The sequence below is a fragment of the Mesoplodon densirostris genome, chromosome 17 (genome assembly GCF_025265405.1).
Source record: "Mesoplodon densirostris isolate mMesDen1 chromosome 17, mMesDen1 primary haplotype, whole genome shotgun sequence".
Taxonomy (NCBI): Eukaryota; Metazoa; Chordata; class Mammalia; order Artiodactyla; family Ziphiidae; genus Mesoplodon; species Mesoplodon densirostris.
Genome location: NC_082677.1, coordinates 40,002,857 through 40,025,277, shown reverse-complemented (window position 1 = coordinate 40,025,277; position 22,421 = coordinate 40,002,857). Strand labels below are relative to the sequence as shown.

The window sequence follows — 22,421 nt, the reverse complement described above, 5'->3', positions numbered from 1 at the left end:
AGTTTTTGACAGATGTTTGAATTTTATGTTTGCATTCAGGGAAGCAAATTATCCTCATGCACATATAACAGAGATTGGTGACTCAGTAATGTTTTCAAAGGAAAGACTAAGAGCCACAGGGCAAGTAGTGATTATCAGTGAGAGGTGAGAGTGATTTTTGTTTCAAATATCAGGCTCAAAGTCACAGTGACTGTCTGTAATAATAGGTGGATTTTTTTTTTGAAATAAAGTCCAGCTACTTTGAATGTTAAGAACAAAGGCCACTCTACCCAGGAGAAAAGAGGTATAAAGTCGTAGTCATGTTTATTCCAACTGGGTTAGTTTCTCTGTTTTCTTAAGATCATTATAAGGGCTCTGATTCTAGCAGAGTACACTAGGTAGTTACATATTACATTTTCTCAAAGTAAAAGAAACTTAAAAACATTTTCCTCCAGTTTATCAGGACATCAGTGCTTTACACTCTACTGAATAATGCTTATTAATACTTTCAAAAATATTTTGATATGATTTCCATATCCAAATGTTACTGCTCAATACATATGTAGCAAGATTGCTTCATAAGGTTTTTCTCAGATTTCTGAGACCATACCCATTCATTTCATTCTCTCATACCAGACCGCCTGCATTATTCTTTCTAAATTTAGATCCAAAAAGAACATGCCTGCATATAAGCTGAGAATAAAACTGAGGCTGACTTTTAGCTAAGAAAGAGAAATCATGTACTTAGAGGAATGCTGTCCTTCAAATTGACCCTCCTCCGTTCCTACACTGAGTATCATCATTTCTCAAAATATTTTGGAACTCCTCTTTTGTAATTGCGCTCAAAGTTAGGTTTTAAGCCACCGAAGAAAATGTGCCATATTATTTTGTAATCTTGCCTTCTTTGTAAAATGCTATTGTTCATCATTACAGACAGCTTTTAGTTGTTTCAAAAAGTAAAGTCAGATAATAAAAGGTCCAACGGTTGGTATCTTGAGACTCTGCAATATAATGCCACGTAGGTTCACAAAACAGTTCAAGAGCACAAACTCTAAATCTCTAAAAGCATAGTGACATCACTATTTTAATTATTAACTAATTCTTCCTTAAAGAATTAGATATTTTATACAATTTCCATTTATTTAAAAAATGTTTTTCCTCATCTTATTTTTTTTTTTTTGAAACAGCTTTTTATTAAACAGCAAAGCATAATGGCAACACAGTTTTAAATGTTTAAAAATTAGGTCACAAAGGGATGCAAAATGTTTGCAGTATGACTATTATATATTCATACAGCTAAAGTCATCAAATCTTAACACCAATACAAACATTAAGATTATTCCAGGATTAGCCTAAATTTAATAACCATAAACTATATTAGTGGATCTCTTTTCCTATTTAATATTTTAATATTACTTCTGATAGATTTCTTTACTAAATGGAATGTACAAACTAAATTTTAAAAAAGTGTTAAATGACTAAAACTCTGCAAACCAGTAGTTGGGTTTACAGAAAATTCTGGGAGAAGTAGTGAGATAAAATACTGAGAAAGCATCAATTAGTATACATGTAATACTCTCCCATTTTATTCATGATTCTGATACTAATACCTTTTTAAGGGACTTTGCAAAGTTGATCATCTGGGTACTGCAAATAAACCTGAGACCAAATTTTATTCTCTTCTAGGTGTGGTTTACATAAGGTTAGCCAAACTTAATCCATTTTCTTATATATCCCCCCCCCCAAATCTAATCTGTGCCAGAGATAACAAATCTGGAGTAAAAACATTTGGAGTTGGTTATAAGTACTTACCAAGTATTAAATACTTCTCCTACCCTATTTCTATATTTCCTCAAAATTTTCTATTTCAAACACACACACAACCAGAGCTCATCTTTTCAGGTATCAAGTGGATTATTTTGTGCAAAGGAAGTTTTTAACAACAAATCTTCCCAATACGATAATTCAGTTTCAAAGAAAAATCTTCATCTTTATAGCCCCTGTTTTCAATTGATTAAACAGAAACCAACTATCCTATCTTATTACTAAATATAACAAATAAGCCCTAAACTGAGAAAATATCTTATTTTGGTTAAGTTTCAACAGACTTCGGGCTACTCTCTTAGATGATTAACTACTGAAATTACTCTTTACAAATGTGAAACCAATTTTTTCCTTAGGGGAAGGAAAATGGGAAGAAAGCAAATGGAGAAGAGGCACACGATGGTGGACAGGGTATATAAAGCTGTGCATTCAGTACGTGATTTTGGTCACTTTTTCACAACACGGTGGTTATCTTCTTCTATCTCTAACTATGCCTATAATAAAAGACAATGCTAAACCTATAAATCAAAGCAAATTTGATATAACATTCATTTTCAAGTTTCATAAATATATGCATTTCTAATTATAAAGTCTCTACAATACCTTTGCACATTTTCATAGACTAACATAATACACAAACTCATGGAAGTCTTCTGTTACGCTCTTAATTTTGCTTAGATCTGACATTATCTTCATAAATACTCAGTGAAGCCACAAACAAAAGTACTATAACTTTTGGAATCTATCCAAGTTTTAAAGAAAAAAAGATCAGCAGCAATTCCATAGACATAAGGGATATCAATCCCTTATTTTCTTTTGCTTTTTGTGTCAGTTGTTTGAAAAACACTAGAAGCTGACATGAGGTTTTCTATATATTGTCCAAGAACTTGGTTTTCTGATTTTAGCTTCAGATTTTCTTCCTTAACTGCATCTACTCTTGCAGAGAGATCTTCAAGGGTGTGTTGGAGTTCCAACACTTGATTAATAAGTCGTGTTTTCTCCTCCAGTTTCACCTGATTTTCAGCATCAACTGCATCCATGTCAGCATTCATCATCTTCGGTAACAAACTTTTGGGCCTTGGATACAAAATTCTTGATGAACGGTCTTTTGAGGCGCCGGCAGAGGGGAGAGATCGGGAGGACACCTCAGGCCTGGACACTCGGACCAACTGGCACCGGCAACCCCGCCCTCTCCGCCCCTCATCTTATAATCACAATTTTATATGGTGAATTCTACACTCAGTGAAATATCATTGCTAAACAAGTTAATTTTTGTCACCGGGTGAAGCTATATATTATGTGGCACTAAATATAACCAGGAAGAGACTCTTTCTGGAATGCAATGGTATCAGATTTGTCTAGATTAATTCAGGTTTTCTCAGATTCAATTAATAAAATTTAGATTTCATTTTCAACATTGATAAATATAGCAAAGATCTTGGATATATTTGACAATTTCCTTGTCTAAGAATAGGAAAATTTCACATGCTAAGGCACGTGCAGCGTGTCAGTCTGTGTTGGAGTTGGTGCATAAGTTTTGCATCATCTATATATAAATACACATACATGAGTTTATGTATATGCTGTAGATATATTTTTAAAGTCTCCTATTTTCTTCCTAACTTACAATGAGAAAAAGAAATATGACTTGAGTATCACATATTCCTAATCAAAAATTTTTCAACTGCAAACAATATTTTCATTGATGTCCTTTAAGAGAACTAAAAGATGACAAAATTAGAAAATGCTTCTTTCACAATACAAGTGTTTTTCACCATATAATTACAAAGGATAAATGAAGTTCCTAATAATTATTTAAAATTTGATAGTTAATACAGACACCGATTTTTAGAGTATAGCTAGCCATCCAAAATCTATCTATCTATCTATCTATCTATCTATTGCCTGTGAGATGATTTACCAATGAGTCCAAGATTTCAGACGAAATTCCAGGGATGCCTCTTTCTTATTTGTGTGCTTTTTATGGCCAAAGACAACTTCTTCCCTATCTGCTCTGCTTCACCCTTTCCCATTCCGGAAAAACATTTTGCAATATGGGTCATGTTTATAAGAGGACCTACAAAAGAGAATTCAATAGTTGGTCAGTAATATCAGGGTCATGTTCTGTTCCTGTGCACACACATTTCCATATCCTCTAAGTGTAATCTGGACCTATACTTATGTTCTGTAGACTATGTCCCACTATCCACCTTCCCCATGCAAATCAGTCCCCCCATTAACCTGCCTGTGAGGACTGAGTTCTTTATCATGGCTGATTCTTTTGACGACTCTTGTAGTAATTAATAGTTATAGAACACTCTCCATATACTAATCATATGAATCATAGACTAGAAAGAGGCTCCTCCTCCAGCAATATCATTCCCATCACCATTTTTCTTTTTTGTTGAAGAAGATATGATTGATGGCTCAGAATTATTTGTAATCCATAGACTGTCAGGGACAGATATGCTTTACGTGTGTGAGGACTAGTTCAAATAACTTCTTATTCCTTCACTGCTTCTAAAAAGTTTTAACATTCTTCTTTATACTACAAAAAATAACACAAAAAGTTAAATAAATAAAATGAAACTGCAGTGTTTGACACAAGGTCCATTGAGACAGATCATACCACTTTTTAGGTGCAAACTAACAAACTATCATGAGGACTTTTAAACAGCCTATCATTGTACAGTAATAGTATTTCCTGGAGAATTTATATAGATTGCTTCTTGCTTCTTCTGCCTCTCCATTTGTGTTTCATTCTTTAATTTGAAATAACATGATTTGTCCCCTAAAGCCTTGGATTACTAGTTTTCACTCTTACTAGGCAATTATGAGCTTGTGCTTGAATACACAAGGGAGGTTTAAAGTGTGTGTGCATGCATGTTCAAACTCTTTTGAGTCAAGTACCCATTGTCTGAAGATAATTATAATATAATATAATATAGTATATAAGTATAATCTAAGGACTACCTTTTGAAAAATACAACTTAAAGAAAATATGGTCTATTTTTGTTTTACAAGTCTTATTTTGTACTGAGAATTATTAACAGAGGGGAATGCTAGGGAGATGTCCATTACCTCTTTTGTCACTTGTGCTAATATTGCCTGAGAATAATTCTTGAATCCTAAACACCAAATCAGACTCTATTTCTGTTAACAATACTGACAGATCTGATGCATATTTTTAGTGATTTTTTTTTTATTATCCAAAGAAAGGTCACTTTTGGTAAAAGACCACATGCTATATCAGTGGGTTCTGTATTTTTATTTAACAACAGTGATAACTTAGTGGAATTTCTAATTAAATGACTATGACTATTATGTATGCAGATTTTGTAAATATGGTAAGGGTAACTTCCTGCATCACATGGATTTGTTTATACTAGAAAACTAAATTGGAAAGGACTCTTGCTGAGTTGTTTCTTTCCTATTTCTGTACATATAATTTATAGATGAAAGAATTCTGCTTGTAGTTTCAGAAGCAGCTGCCCCTCTTTAATATAGCCATTTTATATTTTGTATGCTCAGATAACGTGCTGCATTCCTACTGGGCAGCATTTAACTGTAAGAAATAGGTTGAGGGTGTTTCTGATAGCAGGAGCCAAATAAGAATTATAAGGAGAAAAATAACCAACAATGCTGACAATTCTTAATCCTCTCTACTTGCTTTGGACCCTAGAAGAAACTTAAGAGTGGGGTGATGCCAGCAAACCAAGGAGGAAACTTGTTCCTAACCCTTTTCCCTTTCTCTGGTGTCCCACAGTGGAAAATGATGTAGGGAGGAGATTCCTGTTTTATGTTTTTTTCACATATTTAAATTCAAGCACCAAGGTTACACCCAAAAACAGTATAAAAAATTTATTTTTCTCTCAAGTTCCTTAAAGTTATCAATTGTTTTTGCATGTGGAGAGAAATGCTACCTGACTTTCTCACAGATCATACTGAGATCCAAAGGAAATAAAAATAAAATTATACTAAAAATTTCATCATATGTCATTAACACGAGTCTTGCAGCCATATGAAGTCCTATGAAGTATTCAATGCACTTTACTTACAAAGCACAAAAAAATATGTCTTAAATTCAAGGAATTCATTTCACAATAAGACATTTACCAAGTAAAGGAAACAGGCTAAGTTTAAGTTACCGTGAGTTTCCCACACACACTGAAACAAGCTTCCTACACTAAACATGCAATTGAGTACTGAAGTTAGAACAAAAGACAAAAACTCTATCCTGAAATGAAGCAGTTGCTTAGCAGCAGATAACAAACTGGTTAACAGAGCAGTAAGTATAGCATAGACAAGCATTCCCCATTTCCCCTGAAAATGCTATTCAACTTTTTATGGTCAGTTATCATCTGCACCCTAGTCGTAGTTTATGTAGCATAGATAATGCTAGGAATCAAAAATTCATTTTAAAGATGCTGACACCTTTACATCCATCACCTAGGTCAGTGAAGTTGTTATACATCTTTCTCCAGCAAAAACTAAACCTTCCTATTTGTCTTCCAAATATTCTGAAATGTAAATGTTGAAGAGGAAAGAAGGAAATGCTGACTGCTAGTGGATCATTATCATGTTTCATTTTGCTACTTTTAAAACAGGGCAACACTCCCTGCAAACTTCTTTCTGGGGAGACAGAGAATTTTTCCCACAGGAAAGCATCTTTGGAGGATGGACAAAGATACTTAATTTCTGCTGAATCCCCTTTAGGTTTCCTAGTTGTGTTCTGAGTAAATCATCTTCATTCAGAAAATATTCATCATAAACTCATAAAATGTCAAGCATATATGTTCTTCAGAAAAAAACTTGCTGGTTTTGATTTCATCAACTCTTATTTGAGGTTGTTAACATTTCTCCAACTACCTAGAGGAAAAAATTGTTCAAGGATATGCACAGTGAATGATTCTGTATTCGAGTCAAGAATAGCCTACTCTAACAGTCTCAGTTACTCTTTTATCCTTTTTATTTCCACAAATTGGCAATGAATTCCAATCTTAGGATGGTAACAAACCTGGGGATTGTTTGGCATAAATTCAGAATATGCTCCTCTTCCCTCTTTTTTTCTCCCTAGGTTATTGCTGATTAATACAGTGAAGGTCTATTCATGCATTGACCTTGCTTAAGTCTTCATAGTTTGCAAGCATTAGAAGGGAATCAAATTATAAAAAAGGTGACACAGATGCTGATCAAAAGCATGCTCAGAACTGTTAGGGAATAGCTTAAGAAAATTCTACTTTCTAGGAAGTTGTGTGATACAGTTTTTGTCTTGTTCACCATTGTGTTCTTAGCAGGTAGGACGGTGTCTAGCACATAGTACATCAGCTTTAATAATGTAACAACCAGTTATTCTACCAGCTTAAGTGAGTTTATACAGAAATAGGCCTAAGAATTACAATTCAGGTTATGCAAACTATAGTGGATCATAGGCAAATCCAGAGAACAAGGAAGGGGAGGTTGGCTTCACAGGAAAAGGGAAGAGTCGGGAAGAACTGTAGTAACCAGAGTCCATTCAAAGAAGCTGGGGGTCCAATGCTACAGTCTATGACTGGCTGGGCTATCCAGGGGCCAGAGAACTTTTCATCTTTCCCCAGAATAGTAAAGTAGGAGACGACTTACTGTGGGAGATGTAAGCATGGGTCTCTTCCTGTTTGGAGTAATTGACTATGAATTGTGGCACGTGAGATCTCCCCCTACAGACCTGTCCTGCTTCCAGTTTTAGTTGAGGTTTCTTTAATTAATCACACAAATAGGCTCTCAAAAATTACTTATTAGGGCCTCCCTGGTGGTGCAAGTGGTTAAGAGTCCGCCTGCCGATGCAGGGGATACGGGTTCGTGCCCCGGTCTGGGAGGATCCCATATGCCGCGGAGCGGCTGGGCCCGTGAGCCATGGCCGCTGGGCCTGCACATCCGGAGCCTGTGCTCCGCAACGGGAAAGGCCACAACAGTGAGAGGCCCACATACCGCAAAAAGAAAAAAAAAAAAAAAAAATACTTATTAAATGAATGAATGAATGAATGAATAGCCCTTTATGTTGAATATCAGAAAATGTGGGTTTTGTTCCCAGTGAAACCTATATAGACAAATGACCTTACCTCATTTCCTCATTTGAAATAAATGTAACAGGTTAAAATAGACTAGAAAAATCCTTAAATAATTTCCAGCTTAAAAAACATACAGGGCTTCCCTGGTGGCACAGTGGTTGAGAGTCCGCCTGCCGATGCAGGGGACATGGGTTCGTGCCCCGGTCCAGGAAGATCCCACATGCCGCAGAGCGGCTGGGCCCATGAGCCATGGCCGCGGAGCCTGCGCATCCGGAGCCTGTGCTCTGCAACGGGAGAGGCCACAACAGTGAGAGGCCCGCGTACAGCAAAAAAAAAAAAAAAAAAAAATACACAAATTCTTCATTAGCAGAACGATTTAGCATAAGTATTGGGTTGGCCAAAAAGTTCGTTTGGGTTTTTCCATAAGAAGGTACGGAAAACCTGAACGAACTTTTTGGCCAACCCAACAATTTCCAATTAACAGGATAGGAGAGTAACTCAATTTACCATTAACAAATAATAAAATGACTCATTATAAAATAATTTTGTGCTCAAAATGTTTCATTTATCACCAGTTTAAAAGTTCCTTATAATTTTGTCCTAAAAAACTATTTCTTAGCTTCTTTCTTAGTTTCTTGATGAGAGTGCTCAAACATGAATAAGAAGAACATGTGTGTATTAATATGTTTCCCTTCAGTCAAGCCTGTGAGTATTAAGTAACAGCAAATTAAACTGTAACCATAGATTGCTTTTTGGGTTGCATTTAATTTACCTTTTAAACCTGTATAAGTTTTACTTGATTCTGGATTTTATTAAGAGGTAGAGTACACATTGATTTTAGATGGCAAGAAGCTATTGAGGAACTTGCTATTGAATTGAATCAGTGGATTTAGCTGAAAATGTGTTCTTTTGTCATTTAAAAATTCCTCTTTCCATAGCTTGCAACCTAAGACTATACTCTAAACTATTACTCTTAAATTTTCAATTGAAATGTCTTCTTTTAAAAATAAGAAAGAACAAAATGCTTCTAACTAATGTTATAAGAAATATTTGAATTAAAATGCTGTTTCCAGCTTCCAAAATTTTTTTAACCCTTTTTGGTATGATTTTCTTTGCTACTTTGAGAAGAACTATATATGAAAATATTATTTCAAATAAAGAAAAAGTATATCTTCAGATTTAATGCTGAGATAAAGCAAAAAATTTCATATATGGAAATTTAACACTTTTTGTCTTTTACTTCATCATAAGTAATTGCTGGCTGATGTGTTTGTGTGTGTGTGTGTTTACTATTTAGAGACTAGATAGATATATAGATGATATATTATTTTTTAAATGTGATTAAAGGAACTAAATCAAAATATTTCCTTAAAAAGATATTTAAAGAATTTTCTACAAATTAAACCATATTTAAACAATTCTGTAGCACTTTGTTACTACTTCCATAAAATCAATTTATAATTTTCCAAAAAATAATTATTTAATGTCAGTCATTAACTGGTAAATTTGTTTATTTGACTTATAATAATTGGTCTAGTCCTATATTCATGTTATCTTGTGATTTGAGGAAAAGATAAGGATCTTTAATTGCAACTATTAAAAAGCTAGGTAAAGAAAGTAAAAAAATGAAAGTTAGGGTAGAAACACAGTGATAGAAGATTGTCTGACATTCCTTAGCTCAAGAGCAAGCCCAACTACTGTCTATCAGGTTTTTTCTTTCTCTTGGACTAAGTTCTATTTTGCTATAAGTGATGAAGAGGAATACAATTTTAAGTATTAAAACTTAGCATATGTTCTAACATTACAAAGACAATGTATGGAAACTTTAGTGTAGTCAAAATAATAAAAATTTTAAATACCATAATTCCATGACCAAACAACACCGCTTTAAACCCTTAGTGTATGCATAGTCAGATCTTAGCTTACACATATTCACACCCTAAAGCACATGAACAGGAATGCAATTCAACACAGTAAAATTTTACAAACATCATTTTTATACTTAACAATAGATTATAAATATTTTCCACATCAGTAAACATTAACATTATTCTAAGTATTGTGAATGATTCAGTTGTATGCTATTACATAATTTATTAGTTACCTATTAGACATTTCACTCTTTATTACATTTTTGCTATTTTATGAAAAGACACAATGTACCTTACTACTAAATCTTTGCACATGGGAATCTGTCTAGATTAATGGGACTTGGATTGTAGGCTTGAATGTGAAACATTCATTGGTGAATAATATCCTGTATCAGTAAGACACACACAAGAGTAGCATTAAAGCAATGATTAAGATTTCTTAGCTGACTCATTCAGTGACTCTTGGAAAACAGGTCCAACATAGGAACATGTGTATCTTCTCAGGGCATCTTGAATTTTCCCTCTTTCATACTAACCTACAAGAAAAAATATTGTAAAAGTTCTTGGTGATGTTTCTCAGACCTAACCAGTGTGACATCTTCCAACTTACAGTATCCTGGACATACCTGTATTTGCATGCATGACACTTTATGCTGGCATAGAGTACAGGGTCCCTGATGGAAGCTTCGCTTGGTCAGAATCCATATCAGCAGTCCCAAAGTAAAATAACATGGAACAGCCTTAATAGTTCTTGTTCCCATATTATTCTTCCTCGGGGCAGCCTGGGACCTGGAGCTAACCTGTCAGTGATAAATCAGATAAACAAATGTGACATTCAAACTGTCAACCAGACTTAGCCAAATATAATAATAATGTTTCCCATGGGAGGAAAATGGAATGGGTAAGAAGTAGATACAGGGAAACAAAATGTAAGTGCCCAGTCTTTGGAAAGTCTGAAGTAGTCCCATGATAACATGTGTTGTCCCAATTCAGTCAGGCAGGGTTTCACTATATTTATAACCCAAACTGGGCTCTTTTCCATGGGGATAACCCAAAAGCAAAATTCCCAGAGACTATAAGGAAAAAGTTCTCTCTCACTTTGAATACACAATCATAAGTTTCTTGAAAGAATAGTGGGAAAACCTTCACTTTCTCTGAGGAGAAACCATGTGTTCTAAACTGTTGGTCTTCATACCTCACTTCCACCCAAGAGCAACTTCCCCTCAGAGAGGCTCTGGGATGACACACCTACAGGCACATTGTGAGGCATGCCAAGACTCTGCAGGTCTCTTCCCAAAGAACAATATTTTTTTCTGGGGTGAAGGAATCACATCTTTATAACTGCTAAACACTGATAACCCCAGAGGTTAAAAGCTATTAATTTTGAGAATTATAGTTACCTTTTATTGAGTACCTACTATGTGTCATGTATTATATAACAAGAACACTTCTTATTTTATCTGTTTGAGCCTTACAGCATTCCTCTGCTTAAGGCACTGCTCTCTCCATTTTACAATGCCAAGAACACCTTCAAAGACATAATGTCACCAAGAACTCCTTCAAAGACATAATGTCCTTGTCCAGGGCCAGGCTCTACCGAGCAAGCACTCCCAGGGAGGAGATCTGGTTCTGGCTCCTCATCTGGTGCTCTTGGGCAAAAACTGAATAAGTACTGTATTCCTTGATGACACCCACAACTCCTGTTTCATAATGTACCATGGATTCTCATTTTCCTTCATTTTAATTAATTCAAATATTCTCTTTCTATCTTGATATTCCAAACATTATTCCACTGGCATCAGTCATTATGATGATAAGTTAAATATTGATTTGCTTGATCAATTTGCTTCATACTATAATATCTATGTTGTCATTCTTAGTCCATATGCATCACCACCCTTTCCTCCCATTAGACTGATAAATTGTGCTCAATTTTGCCAATTAAGACAAACATCTCTGAGTCAAATTTATTAGGAAATATTTCCGTAAGCCACAGTAGTTTAAATATTATATTACACTAATTTACAGGGTCTTACAGCAAATAAATTACACTAGATTTATATTTGTTATTCTCAATTATAAAGTGGTAAAGAAATATCATAGTATAGTATACGTGAGATAGAATCTAATAAGTTGTATTTGAAATAGTTTAAAAATATTTTCCTTATTATTCTCAGAGTAATTTTAACACCAGACTATGTACCAGTAGGTGCCCAATGATACTATGAGAACTACTGGATTTAGATATAACTGATGTTGCAGATTTGGACATTTCCTAGGAAAAAAAACTATTGTAATTAAAACAGTTTAGAAGAATATCACAGATGTTAATTTTCCTTTTTCCTTCTGTCTATGAAGCAAATATTTTATATTGCCTTATAAGCATCTCCCAGAAATGCTTTATGAAGATTGCAGAATCATTCAGATTGTTCCATTGTCTCTCTTATGTTTTGACTTCCTTTTTATTCACTTAAGCTATAACTAAGAGATAGTCCTCCAGAGCTAACACCAAAGATACTTTAGTCACTAAAACTATGGACTTTTTAGTAGGCCAATCACTTTAAAAGCGATGTTTGGCAATTATGTATTGTAGGCAGCCTGGTCACTGTCCTTTATTACAAAAGCATACACTTAATATGAATTAAGTGCATGTTGAAACAGAAACAGAGAATACTTGTATAATTATTCCCTCAAGGATTAAATTCACCTGGGAGAGGAAACACTGTAATAAATAAAATCAGTAACATGACCTTCCCTTAAAAGTAGAAATGCATTTCAGATGTTAATATTCAAGTTTGCTTGCATATTATGTAGCACTTACCTAGGCATGGTTCAAACTCTATTGAGGAGGGAACAATGGTAGTGAGATAGTTGTGCTTGAAGGTGCAATGTGCTACAGTAGACTCAATTAGGACCATTTATGATTATAGTTTATATGATGTCTACAATAGTTCATTTAAAATGTACTAAACTATCAAATCATTTCACATAGGTCATTGAACAGCAATAAAGTGGTATCAGCTCTTCTCCATTATGACTCTGATCTAGATTTGAATGAGTGACTCACAGAAAATAGGCTATATTCTATTGTCAGTCTATAAGAAATACATTTATAGAATAGCAGTATTTCTACCTATAACATTTTGTCTCTACATTTGTTTTCTTTGAAATGGATGCAATTTATAAATTGTCTCTTGAAAACACAAATCTTAGGTAAGATAAAATAATGGTTATACATTGTATCTCTATATATTATATATTTATTATTTATATATTCATAATTTTATTAAATCTGAGTAAAAGTAGTCACATGCAAAACGATATTAAAAGGTCTTTTGGTTATCAAAGTAAAATGGAAATTAGGTGTAGTCAGACATACAGCACAAATTTACTACTCTCACATAATTCTGTAAGGCATAAATCTCCACCCTACACACCTGTAAATGTTCTCTTATATCATAGATTATATCAGCTAAAAGAATATTTACCAAGAAAACTAAGCAGTGATCTGTGCTGAAAGGCACAATTTTTCTAAAATACTAAAATTTATTAAAGTACCCATGTACATATTTTAGGTCACTTCTGATGGTGACATTGTGTAAATAGATGTCAAAGTAGGATTGCAAACACCTTTCAACAGGGATATTCTAAAACCAATGACTGGTAGCAATATCTGGGCCAGTGGACAGTAATGACTTCATTGTAAAAGCTACCTTAAAAGCCTCAAGTAAACACAATACTGGTTCATTCAAAAGAAATGGAATGTTGTGTTGCATTATTTATGCATTTATTCAAATCTATGAAACAAACATTTTTGTATTTCTGCTTATTTAAAAAAAATTTTTATAGCTTTGACCATTAGCATATATATATATATATATATATATATATATATATATATTCATTTTTGCCTTTCTTTCTACAACTTTCAATGGTATACAAGTTTTTTTGTTTTGAATTATACAAGATTGAAATTCTTTCTTGTATTTTGCAAGTTGGATATGTCATAGGAAACAACAAATAATAAATGTTTGTTTCCAGCTGTGTTCCAAGTGTTACATATTCTGCCTCGACATTGTACTGTGTGTTAAAGTTGCTTTGCTTGCGTTCCGCCTCCACTTCCTTTGGGAAGGATGTTAACGGTGTGTCCTGTGGTCTTCTTTGTAGTCGCAGCGCCGGGTTACCTTTCATCTCCCTGACGGCTCCCAGGAAAGCTGCAGTGACAGTGGTCTAGGAGACCACGAGCCGGTGGGTAGTGGAACCATGATCTCACACCCTCTTCCTCTGGTTCAGCCACAGGACGAATTCTATGACCAGGCCTCTCCGGACAAGAGGACTGAAGCAGATGGCAACTCTGATCCCAACTCTGGTGAGTCCTCTTAAAAACTTTGTTTGGAGTTCTTCTGGTTTTCTGTTGTGCCCTTGAGTTTTGACAGGCATTCTGGGGAGCAAGTAAATGGACATTCAGTTGTTTTTGGCTGCCTTTATTGTTGTTGTAATATTCTTTGAAATATTTCAAGCCCAATGTGCTTGATATATTGGCTGTTAAATTCTTTGGTGCATCTTTATTTTATGAACCATGAAAAAAGAAAAAATGCTGCAGATACAATTGCAAGAAGCCGTTTTATGAAAGACATCTAGATGTCAAAGATATTAAAATGGGAAGACAGTTTTACATTTTAGAATTGATTAAATATAGTTAAGTGGAACATAGTCAATGAAAAAAAAGAAAAAAGTGTCCTGTGGAATGCTCTTTTCCAATGAAGACTATACACACACATGTATACATACATACATACACACACACACACACACACACACACACATATATATATAACATGGCCATTAAAACAAGTATGAAGAGTAGTGATAATGATGTGGGGGTTTACATTTTTTGTCTATTTTAATTTTGGATGATTTTTTTAAACCAATACATTGAAAGAGTGGAATGAGTGGGATGAGACTGGCAAAATCCTTTATTTTCCAACAAACTCACACCTCACCTCAGAAATCATTATACATTCCAGGTAAGCCCTGTGAGGGTACTTCTTCCTCGGCCTTTGAAGAAAATTTTGGGCAAATGCTATATCTTTTTTGTTCATGCTATTATTATTTTTGTCAAATCACTAATTAGTTCACTTTACTTAAAAATTAGAAGTCCAATTCAATAATTATTATGTCTAGTCCAAAGTAATGATCATAATTTCTGTTTGATTTGAATTAAAAGTTTTTTCTAACTCACCTTGGCCTGCTTCAAACTTGTCTATAGTGTGAAATGGGGTTAGGGTGACGTTTTTGTAATGTCCTAGCTCTTTCTCTCACTGCTTTAGATATTAAAGTGCCTCTGGCAATTCTATGGTTGAAGTAGAAATACCAAGAAGAGGTAAAAAGCATGAAAGGACTTTCTGAACTAGTCCTGTTGTGGTAATCCAGCATTGGTGTTTTCTGCCTTCTAGGATTTTAAACTGACTCTTTGATTTCAGGGTAGTGGTGGGAGATCTTTTGTACATATGCACCCTCTCAAGCTGTGCTCCCATCTCTGCAGGTTTTTCTGATAGGTGGTTCTCTTCTCATTGACATATGGAGTTACATTTGCATCTTCTATCTGCTGAAGTTTTTCTCAGCCAATCTTTTAGGAAAATCTAAGCAAATTCCATACCAGCTCTAGTTCTTAATCTTTCATGTCCTCTTTCTTGGTCTCATAAGGAAAACATACATGCATCTTTTGACTTCACGTATCCAGAAAGTCAGGCCATATCCAAAGAGGCAACTACTCATCTCACAGCATTTGGCTGAGCTGGTCAAAAATTCTCCTTAGATTTCTTGGTTCTGATTAGTCTAAGGACCATTGAACCTGTGGTTCCATTGTCTCAACATTTGCTGTACTTGTGTAAAGAGTTTGGATATGTAGGACAACTCTTTCTAAACAGATTTCCTAGTCTGTAACTTCCCCTTCTCCAATTTTAAAACATCTCTTATTGGCATTAAGGCAAGGATCCCAAAACTGGTTCTTGACCACCTCTTCTGCACATGGAAGTGGTTGGCTCCTCTGGTCTTTGGGCCTCCTCCAAAATCAAGACAGGAAAGCTCTATTTTAAACACACTGGTACAAATGGTTTTAGGACTTGTCTATATAGTTCACCAGTTATTTTCACAGAAGTAAAAATATATATATATGATTAAACTAAGCTGCCCTAGGCCAGAACTTTATCTAATAGGTGCAGTTACTCACCCAACAATTTCTTAAACCTGGAAAATAGCACTGGGCAAACTGCCAAATAGGAGAAGACATGAGAGATTCTAAAGCTGGAGGTGGGGGGAAAACTTTCAAGCCTGCTTGAAGAACTCCCCAAAATTTTGACCAATCCTGTCACATGGAAAAAAAAGACCCAAATGATGATGCACACTTGCACACTCCAACATTCAACTCAACACAGTGACTTCACCCAGAAGAATCACTTTCATAAAAACGTGTTAAACCAGAACAGTGCTCCTTGCTGGAGAAGCCATCCTTATTCATGATTGGGAAGGAAGGATAAGAGTCAGATAAGGAAAGGTGGAGCCAAAGGGCCCCTGGAGGCTAACACTTCTTTTGATATTTAAAGAGACTTTAATTTTAACCTCTTTTGCAAACGTCTAGAGGAGAATTCATTAGACTAGCCTAGAAACACTGAGATCCATAACTAAACGGTAATTCATATTAGTATAATATTATGATATATTAGCTTAAAATTCTGCAGTCACATTTTTGTAATTAACTTTGAAAAATTTGTGGAGTAAGGTACAGAGTAATTGAAACAATAATCTTCAACAGTAATAATCTTGCTATGTAGATCTAAACCATTTCCATTGTCTTCAGTGGCGTTTTCTGTCTGTCTCTTGAAGAGTCATGATTTTATAGCAATCATGCAATATCCATATAAATTTGTATTATCTATAGAGTTATTAAGTATTATATCTGTATGGATTCCTAGTTTTTCAAATATAATGATTCTCAAAAAATAATTAAAATTTAGTACTAATTTCATAGTAACTTTTTTCATTATGCATTTAAAAAAAATTAATACAAACGGTATCATGTGGAGGAGTTTTTGGAAACGTAAGCTTTAATATACCTTTAGGCTTTAATGTAGCCCTCTGGCAACCAAAGAGATAGTGTCTCTATGTTCTAGGCATTTCTGAGTCCTAGTGCATACTTAGCCAACTGTCCCACAAATGACACACACACATGCAGTATTTCTTGCAGTGAGTTTTGTCAGTTTTTCTGCATAAAAAGATTTATCCCATTCCCAAATAACAGAATTAATCATATTTCCTTAAAAAGTTAACTTATTAATATGATTTTGCCCTCCATGTAAAACTCAATAAAACCATTAATTCTAAGAAAATAGTAGGGGAATTTTCAATTGAGAATTTTAATTTTTAAGACATATAGGTAGAGTGATGAAGGAATTTCACCAAGTTAAAAAGAAACAAAAACAATTATGTAATCAGATCGGGAGCAGCTTATTACCACTAATTCAGAATTAGGTCCTAATCCTGTCCCGTTGAGAATCATGAATGGATTTATTTTTTCGTCTGTTTTTCTTTTAAATGTTCATTTTAAGGATTTTCTGCTGTTTAATGACATTCAAAATTTCAGATTGTATTTATATTATTAAAGCCCTACCTGTCATATGCTTCTACCTCTATCTGGACTGTGTATGAATTCAGCTGGTGAATTTCTCACTAAGGATAGTTCTGATACATGGTGTATTTATGGGTAATATTAACTGAGGTCTACTTATGAGTCAGGAATGCTAGTAAATGTTTTAATATATTGTTTATGATTCCACACCAATATTGCAAGTTACATAGTATTATAAGTAAATTATTTTTCAAAACTACTTAGCAAGTAGCTGAGGCATAATATGAACTCGGGAGTGCCTAACTTCACAGGTTATGCTTTTACTATTCAGAGAAACCACCTGCAATGTTCACTGGTTTTAAGACAGTGTGTAATACAATATAGTCATCACTGACATTAAGTTTTAAATTTGAGGGCACTAATCTCATTTTTAAGAGGAAGTTTGAGACATTGAATATTACTAAGATGAGTTGTAAGATGAACAACTTGTGAAATAACTACTTCCGCAAGGATTACTTAGCACTGGGCTAATGAAAATTAGACCTTAATAGGACCTCACAGCCCACACAGTATAAAATTATTTTATACAGAGGAGTAAAAAGGGAAGTGTTTGGCCTAAGTTTCATAGTTTGTGAGTCAAGGATAGAACTCATATATGTGGAGTCTTACTTAGTCTTATTTAGTCCTCTTTTCTTTGGAACAATTTTTCTTTATCATGGTACTTATACCTTTTCCTTAAGGAGAATCTGTGAGATTAGTTGATTCACAATTGTCCCTCTCATTAATCTCTAAAGACTATTTGTTCACCTTTCTATTCTCCAGGCATAACAGTATCTGGAATATAGTAGGAAAAGAATGTATATTTGTTGACTAAAAAAATAATATTTCACAAACACATGAATATACAGTCAAATTAAGTGTTCTATCAAGATAAAGCAAATAAACAAATAATAAACCTAGGAAGTCCTATATCATGTTAACTGTGGTTATCTTCAGTTTGGAGTATTAATTTCTTTTTAATTGTCTATATTTTCCACAATTTTAATAATGTAGTCAAATTATATTTTTATTTTGTAATTTTCATGGAAAGCACATGATACAGAGCTGAGAAAAAAATCATTCTTAGAATAAAGTAAAAAATTGTATTAAAAATATTTTTTCCTGTCAGTCTTAAAGATATAGGACACACATGCTAAGAAAAGGAGAACTTAAAATATTTGGGTATGAGATTTTAAATGAGGCTGTCATTTTGGGGAGAAAAAAAATCAAGATAATAAAATTTTAAAATACTCCAGCAAAATACAGAAAAAAAACATAATTACCCTGTCAAATTTCAGTCCTAAGAAATTGTACTAATCCTAACCTTCAAGAAAAAAATCACTAACCATAATATGCTTTGGGAATTAAACATGAATTTGATTTTGGGGGCACAGTATTTTATACAATAATTTTTATGAACTATGTTTATTTTTTTATACATATCTTGGGTTGAACTAATTATACTAACCCAAAGAAAATTGTTCAGAGGTTTCATATTGTCACCTGTTATGTTCATTTCCCCATGGGATTTTTGTAATCAATTCAGGGTGATCCCACAATAGTGGCCCCTGAGTTAATGAATCTAGAGTTCCTCAGAGAATGGTATAGAGAAAAAGTAATCAATCCTACTGTGCTTTGAGTTTAAGGGGAAAAAAAGGCAATAAAAGAACAAAATTTGATTTTTTAATGCTATAAAACTTTAATTTTTTGCTTTATTAAATATATTTTTCTAAATGTAAGTTAAAAACTATCTATTGCTAACTACTTTCCCCTTAAAATCAGAGAGGTCAGAACATTTTCTAGATTAAGCCATGTAGATCACAAACAAAATATACATCTACTCATCTCTTATGCATGTATATATGTATATATGTATCTATCTATCTACCATCTATGTCCTATTGCTAATCACTACCAACTTAGTGTCTTAAAACAATGCACATTCATAATTTCACAGCTTCTTTAAATCAGGAGTCTGAACGTGCCTTGGCTGAGTCCTGTGCTCAGGGTCTCAAAAACCTGCAATCAAGGTGTGAACCAGGTTGCTTTCTCATCTGCAAGCTAAATTGTGGAAGAATTTACTTCCTAGATTTTTCAGATTATTAGAATAATTTATTTCCTTGCAGTTGTAAGACTGAGACTATCTCACTGGCTGTGTGCTGGAGACTGCTCTCAGCTCTTGGAGGCCGCCCTCAGCTGCTAGCCACATGTGCCTCTCAACATGACTGCTTACTTCTTCAAGGGCAGTTAGAGAGACGTTCTCTAGAGTGAGTTTGTAACAACATGCATTCTTACATAACTTCACATATTCACAGGAGTGACATTCCATCACTGTTGCCATATTCTATTGGTCATAAGCAAGTCTCAGGTCCCGCCCACACTCAAGGGAAGGGGATACATATGGTAATGGACACCAGGAGGTTGGGAACCTGAGAGGTCACACTAGAGTATGTCTGCCACAATTTATATAAAACTTAGTAATTCTGAAATATCTTACAATTCAAGGTCTGTCATTTAGATCCTTTATTCACATGACTTTTCCATGATTCGTTCATTTGTTTATTCATTCTGTAAACACTCATGCAGAGGCTACTATGTGTCAGGTACTCTGCTAGATTCTGGGGACAGGCATTAAAACCAAGGTTCACTAAACTTAAAAAAACGGAGTTACTGTGAGAACAAGAGTTCTAATGTGAGTTCCTTGGTAAGAGAGTCCTTGAGTAAGTTTGCGGGAACTTGTAAAATTCCTGAAATTGTTTTGCAACTTTATTTTCTCTGAGGGGCAGGCTATGAGCATTTTATAGACCATAAAAGCAAGACAAAAAAATAAAAAGAAATATTGATTTTTGAAAGAGAGAAGATACTAGATACCAATAACATTAGTGAACTAGAATAAATGCCAATTATAAGCATAAAAAATTGGGGTTTAAAATAGAATAAGTCTTGAATAAGAAATCAATAAAGATTTTATAGAGTGATACTTTAAACAAGTGACATTGGATAAACAGAAATTGTTTAAGTAAATAAAATACGTACATGGGCCTCTGTGTGCATGTGTGTGTGTGAGCACCCACTGGCAGTGCAGGTTTCTTGGTGCTATGAAATTTCATGGCTAGTTGGGTAAGCAGTGAATAGTTCAGTATTTTTGTGGCACATGCAGTTATGTTTAGCTCCACCACGTGGTCTCGGGTTCCTAACCTCCAAAATGGGGCTATTAATATCTTTGAGAATATTGTTATAGAAACTACAGTTATTTGATATAAATAATCACTTAGCACAGTGTCTGAAACACAGATGCTCAACAAATGGTTAATATGCAAATGTTCCAGTCTGTGACAAAAAATGAACCTGGATTGAGATATAGGTTGGACCAGATTTTGAATGATGTGGAGGATAGAATACATTCTAATTGGATACAGCAGATAAGAGAATAGAAAGACTTGATGGTATTCCATGATTTTAGTTTGCTAGAGTTACCGAAAAATTACACAATTAAATAAATTAGAGAATATGAGATAAAAACTCAGCTTAGGAAACAATTCATAAAAAAAAATTAAAAATTTGGATAGGTGTACAAAGTTCCTAGATAGATGTATCTAGGAACTAAGAATATGATTCTGAGTTGGAAACTGGAAACTGACAACATAGAAGGTGACAAACGTGGGGAGTAAATGTAGTTATGAAGGTAGACAAGGGACTATCTTCCAAGGGATTATCTTCTTGGAAGATAGTCCAAGAAGGAAGTCATGACAAACAACATTTAGGGCAGGCAAAGATGAGGGTGGAGTGGAGTGAGAGCAAAGACAACAAAAATTAGGGTAGAATCAAAAAGATATTTGAAAGTTTGGGGGAGGTTTGAGTCCTATACATAGTCAGTGTTGGCTTTTTTTGGGAGACATTGTGGAGTTGTGATTAAGAACACAGACTGTGGATTTAGAATAAACTTTTATCTGACTCATTGACCCTGGGTCCACAGGACTGTTGTCACATATTGCAGGCTTGGTTTACAGGTATCATTATTTTTGTATTGTTATTATTATCAATAAACAGTGAAAATATGTAGAAGAATCAAAACATTTAGCAAAAGTTTCCAGTCAAGTGTTCAAAATTACCATGGAGAATTTTGAAATGCAAAATCTTTGTTATACCTTAGAAGAAAAATATTCTAAAAATGTGTTTCAAATTCTGAATACTTTATATTTTAAATTCTTTTCATGTGACTTTTTTCATACTTATCATGTCTGATGGGCAGTTCCAAAACACCACAATTTGTTAAAGACTGATAAAAACTTATATAGTAAAGCATATTTATACTCCAGTATATTCATTATTTCACTTTAAATAAATTATGTTCACTTTATGATTTTAAAGTATTTATTATAATATTAATTATTCAGAATACACTTTTTGTTTCATTACTATTTTATTTTTAAGAGAATTGCAATGAAATGACTTTATCTTTTATTACTTAATGTGGTTAAAAGATGGCTGTAAAATCAACAGGAACACAAGCTTTCTCTGCTAGTAAGTTTTAGATCTCATCAATTTCAAGTATGACTTTAATCTCAAAAATAATTAGGTTTGAGTACTTGTTTATCATGAATATCTAAAAGTAGTTAGTAATATTCAGTTGCATTTGAGCTTGTCGAATTTCTCACTGAATAGTATGTTCAGTGTCATAGTAGAAAAATCTGTAGGAACAATATGCCTCCTAGTGTAAAGGAAGGGTAATGTCAACTTTCATTGGTGTGCTGCGAAGAATTTCATTTCCATAGCTGCCTGCTGCCATGTGATTCATTCTGCTAAGGGTGGGTAAAGAGGAACGGCATTAATTTACCCTGATATGTGGTCTGCCTTAAAGGAAAAAAATATTCTTTGTATATCAGTGTTTATAATCATTTGAGAGTGTTAAAAGTGATAAATGGATAAGCAAATCAGTAGCTGTATCTAAAAATAAGGAGCTTACTGATTTCAGTAACTCTTAGAAGTATTCTTTATTATTATTATTATTTTTAAATTTTATTCTATTTTTGG

General features: G+C 34.0%; 2 protein-coding genes across 2 annotated transcripts in view; one reads left to right on the top strand and one right to left on the bottom strand.

Moving 5' to 3' along the window:
- Window positions 1-22,421, top strand: part of PCDH9 (protocadherin 9) — a 989,662-nt gene that overhangs the window by 629,081 nt on the left and 338,160 nt on the right. The window contains exon 4 of the mRNA XM_060079958.1: window positions 13,889-14,090. Coding sequence (XP_059935941.1) covers window positions 13,889-14,090 — 202 coding nt within the window. The remainder of the gene's footprint in view (window positions 1-13,888; window positions 14,091-22,421) is intronic.
- On the bottom strand, window positions 1,172-10,363 carry LOC132477772 (short coiled-coil protein B). The gene is made up of 2 exons (XM_060080275.1): window positions 10,348-10,363; window positions 1,172-3,007 (listed from the first exon to the last, which is right to left on the bottom strand). Exons 1-2 carry the CDS (start codon window positions 10,361-10,363, stop codon window positions 2,610-2,612), a joined length of 414 nt encoding a protein of 137 aa, XP_059936258.1. The 3' UTR covers window positions 1,172-2,609.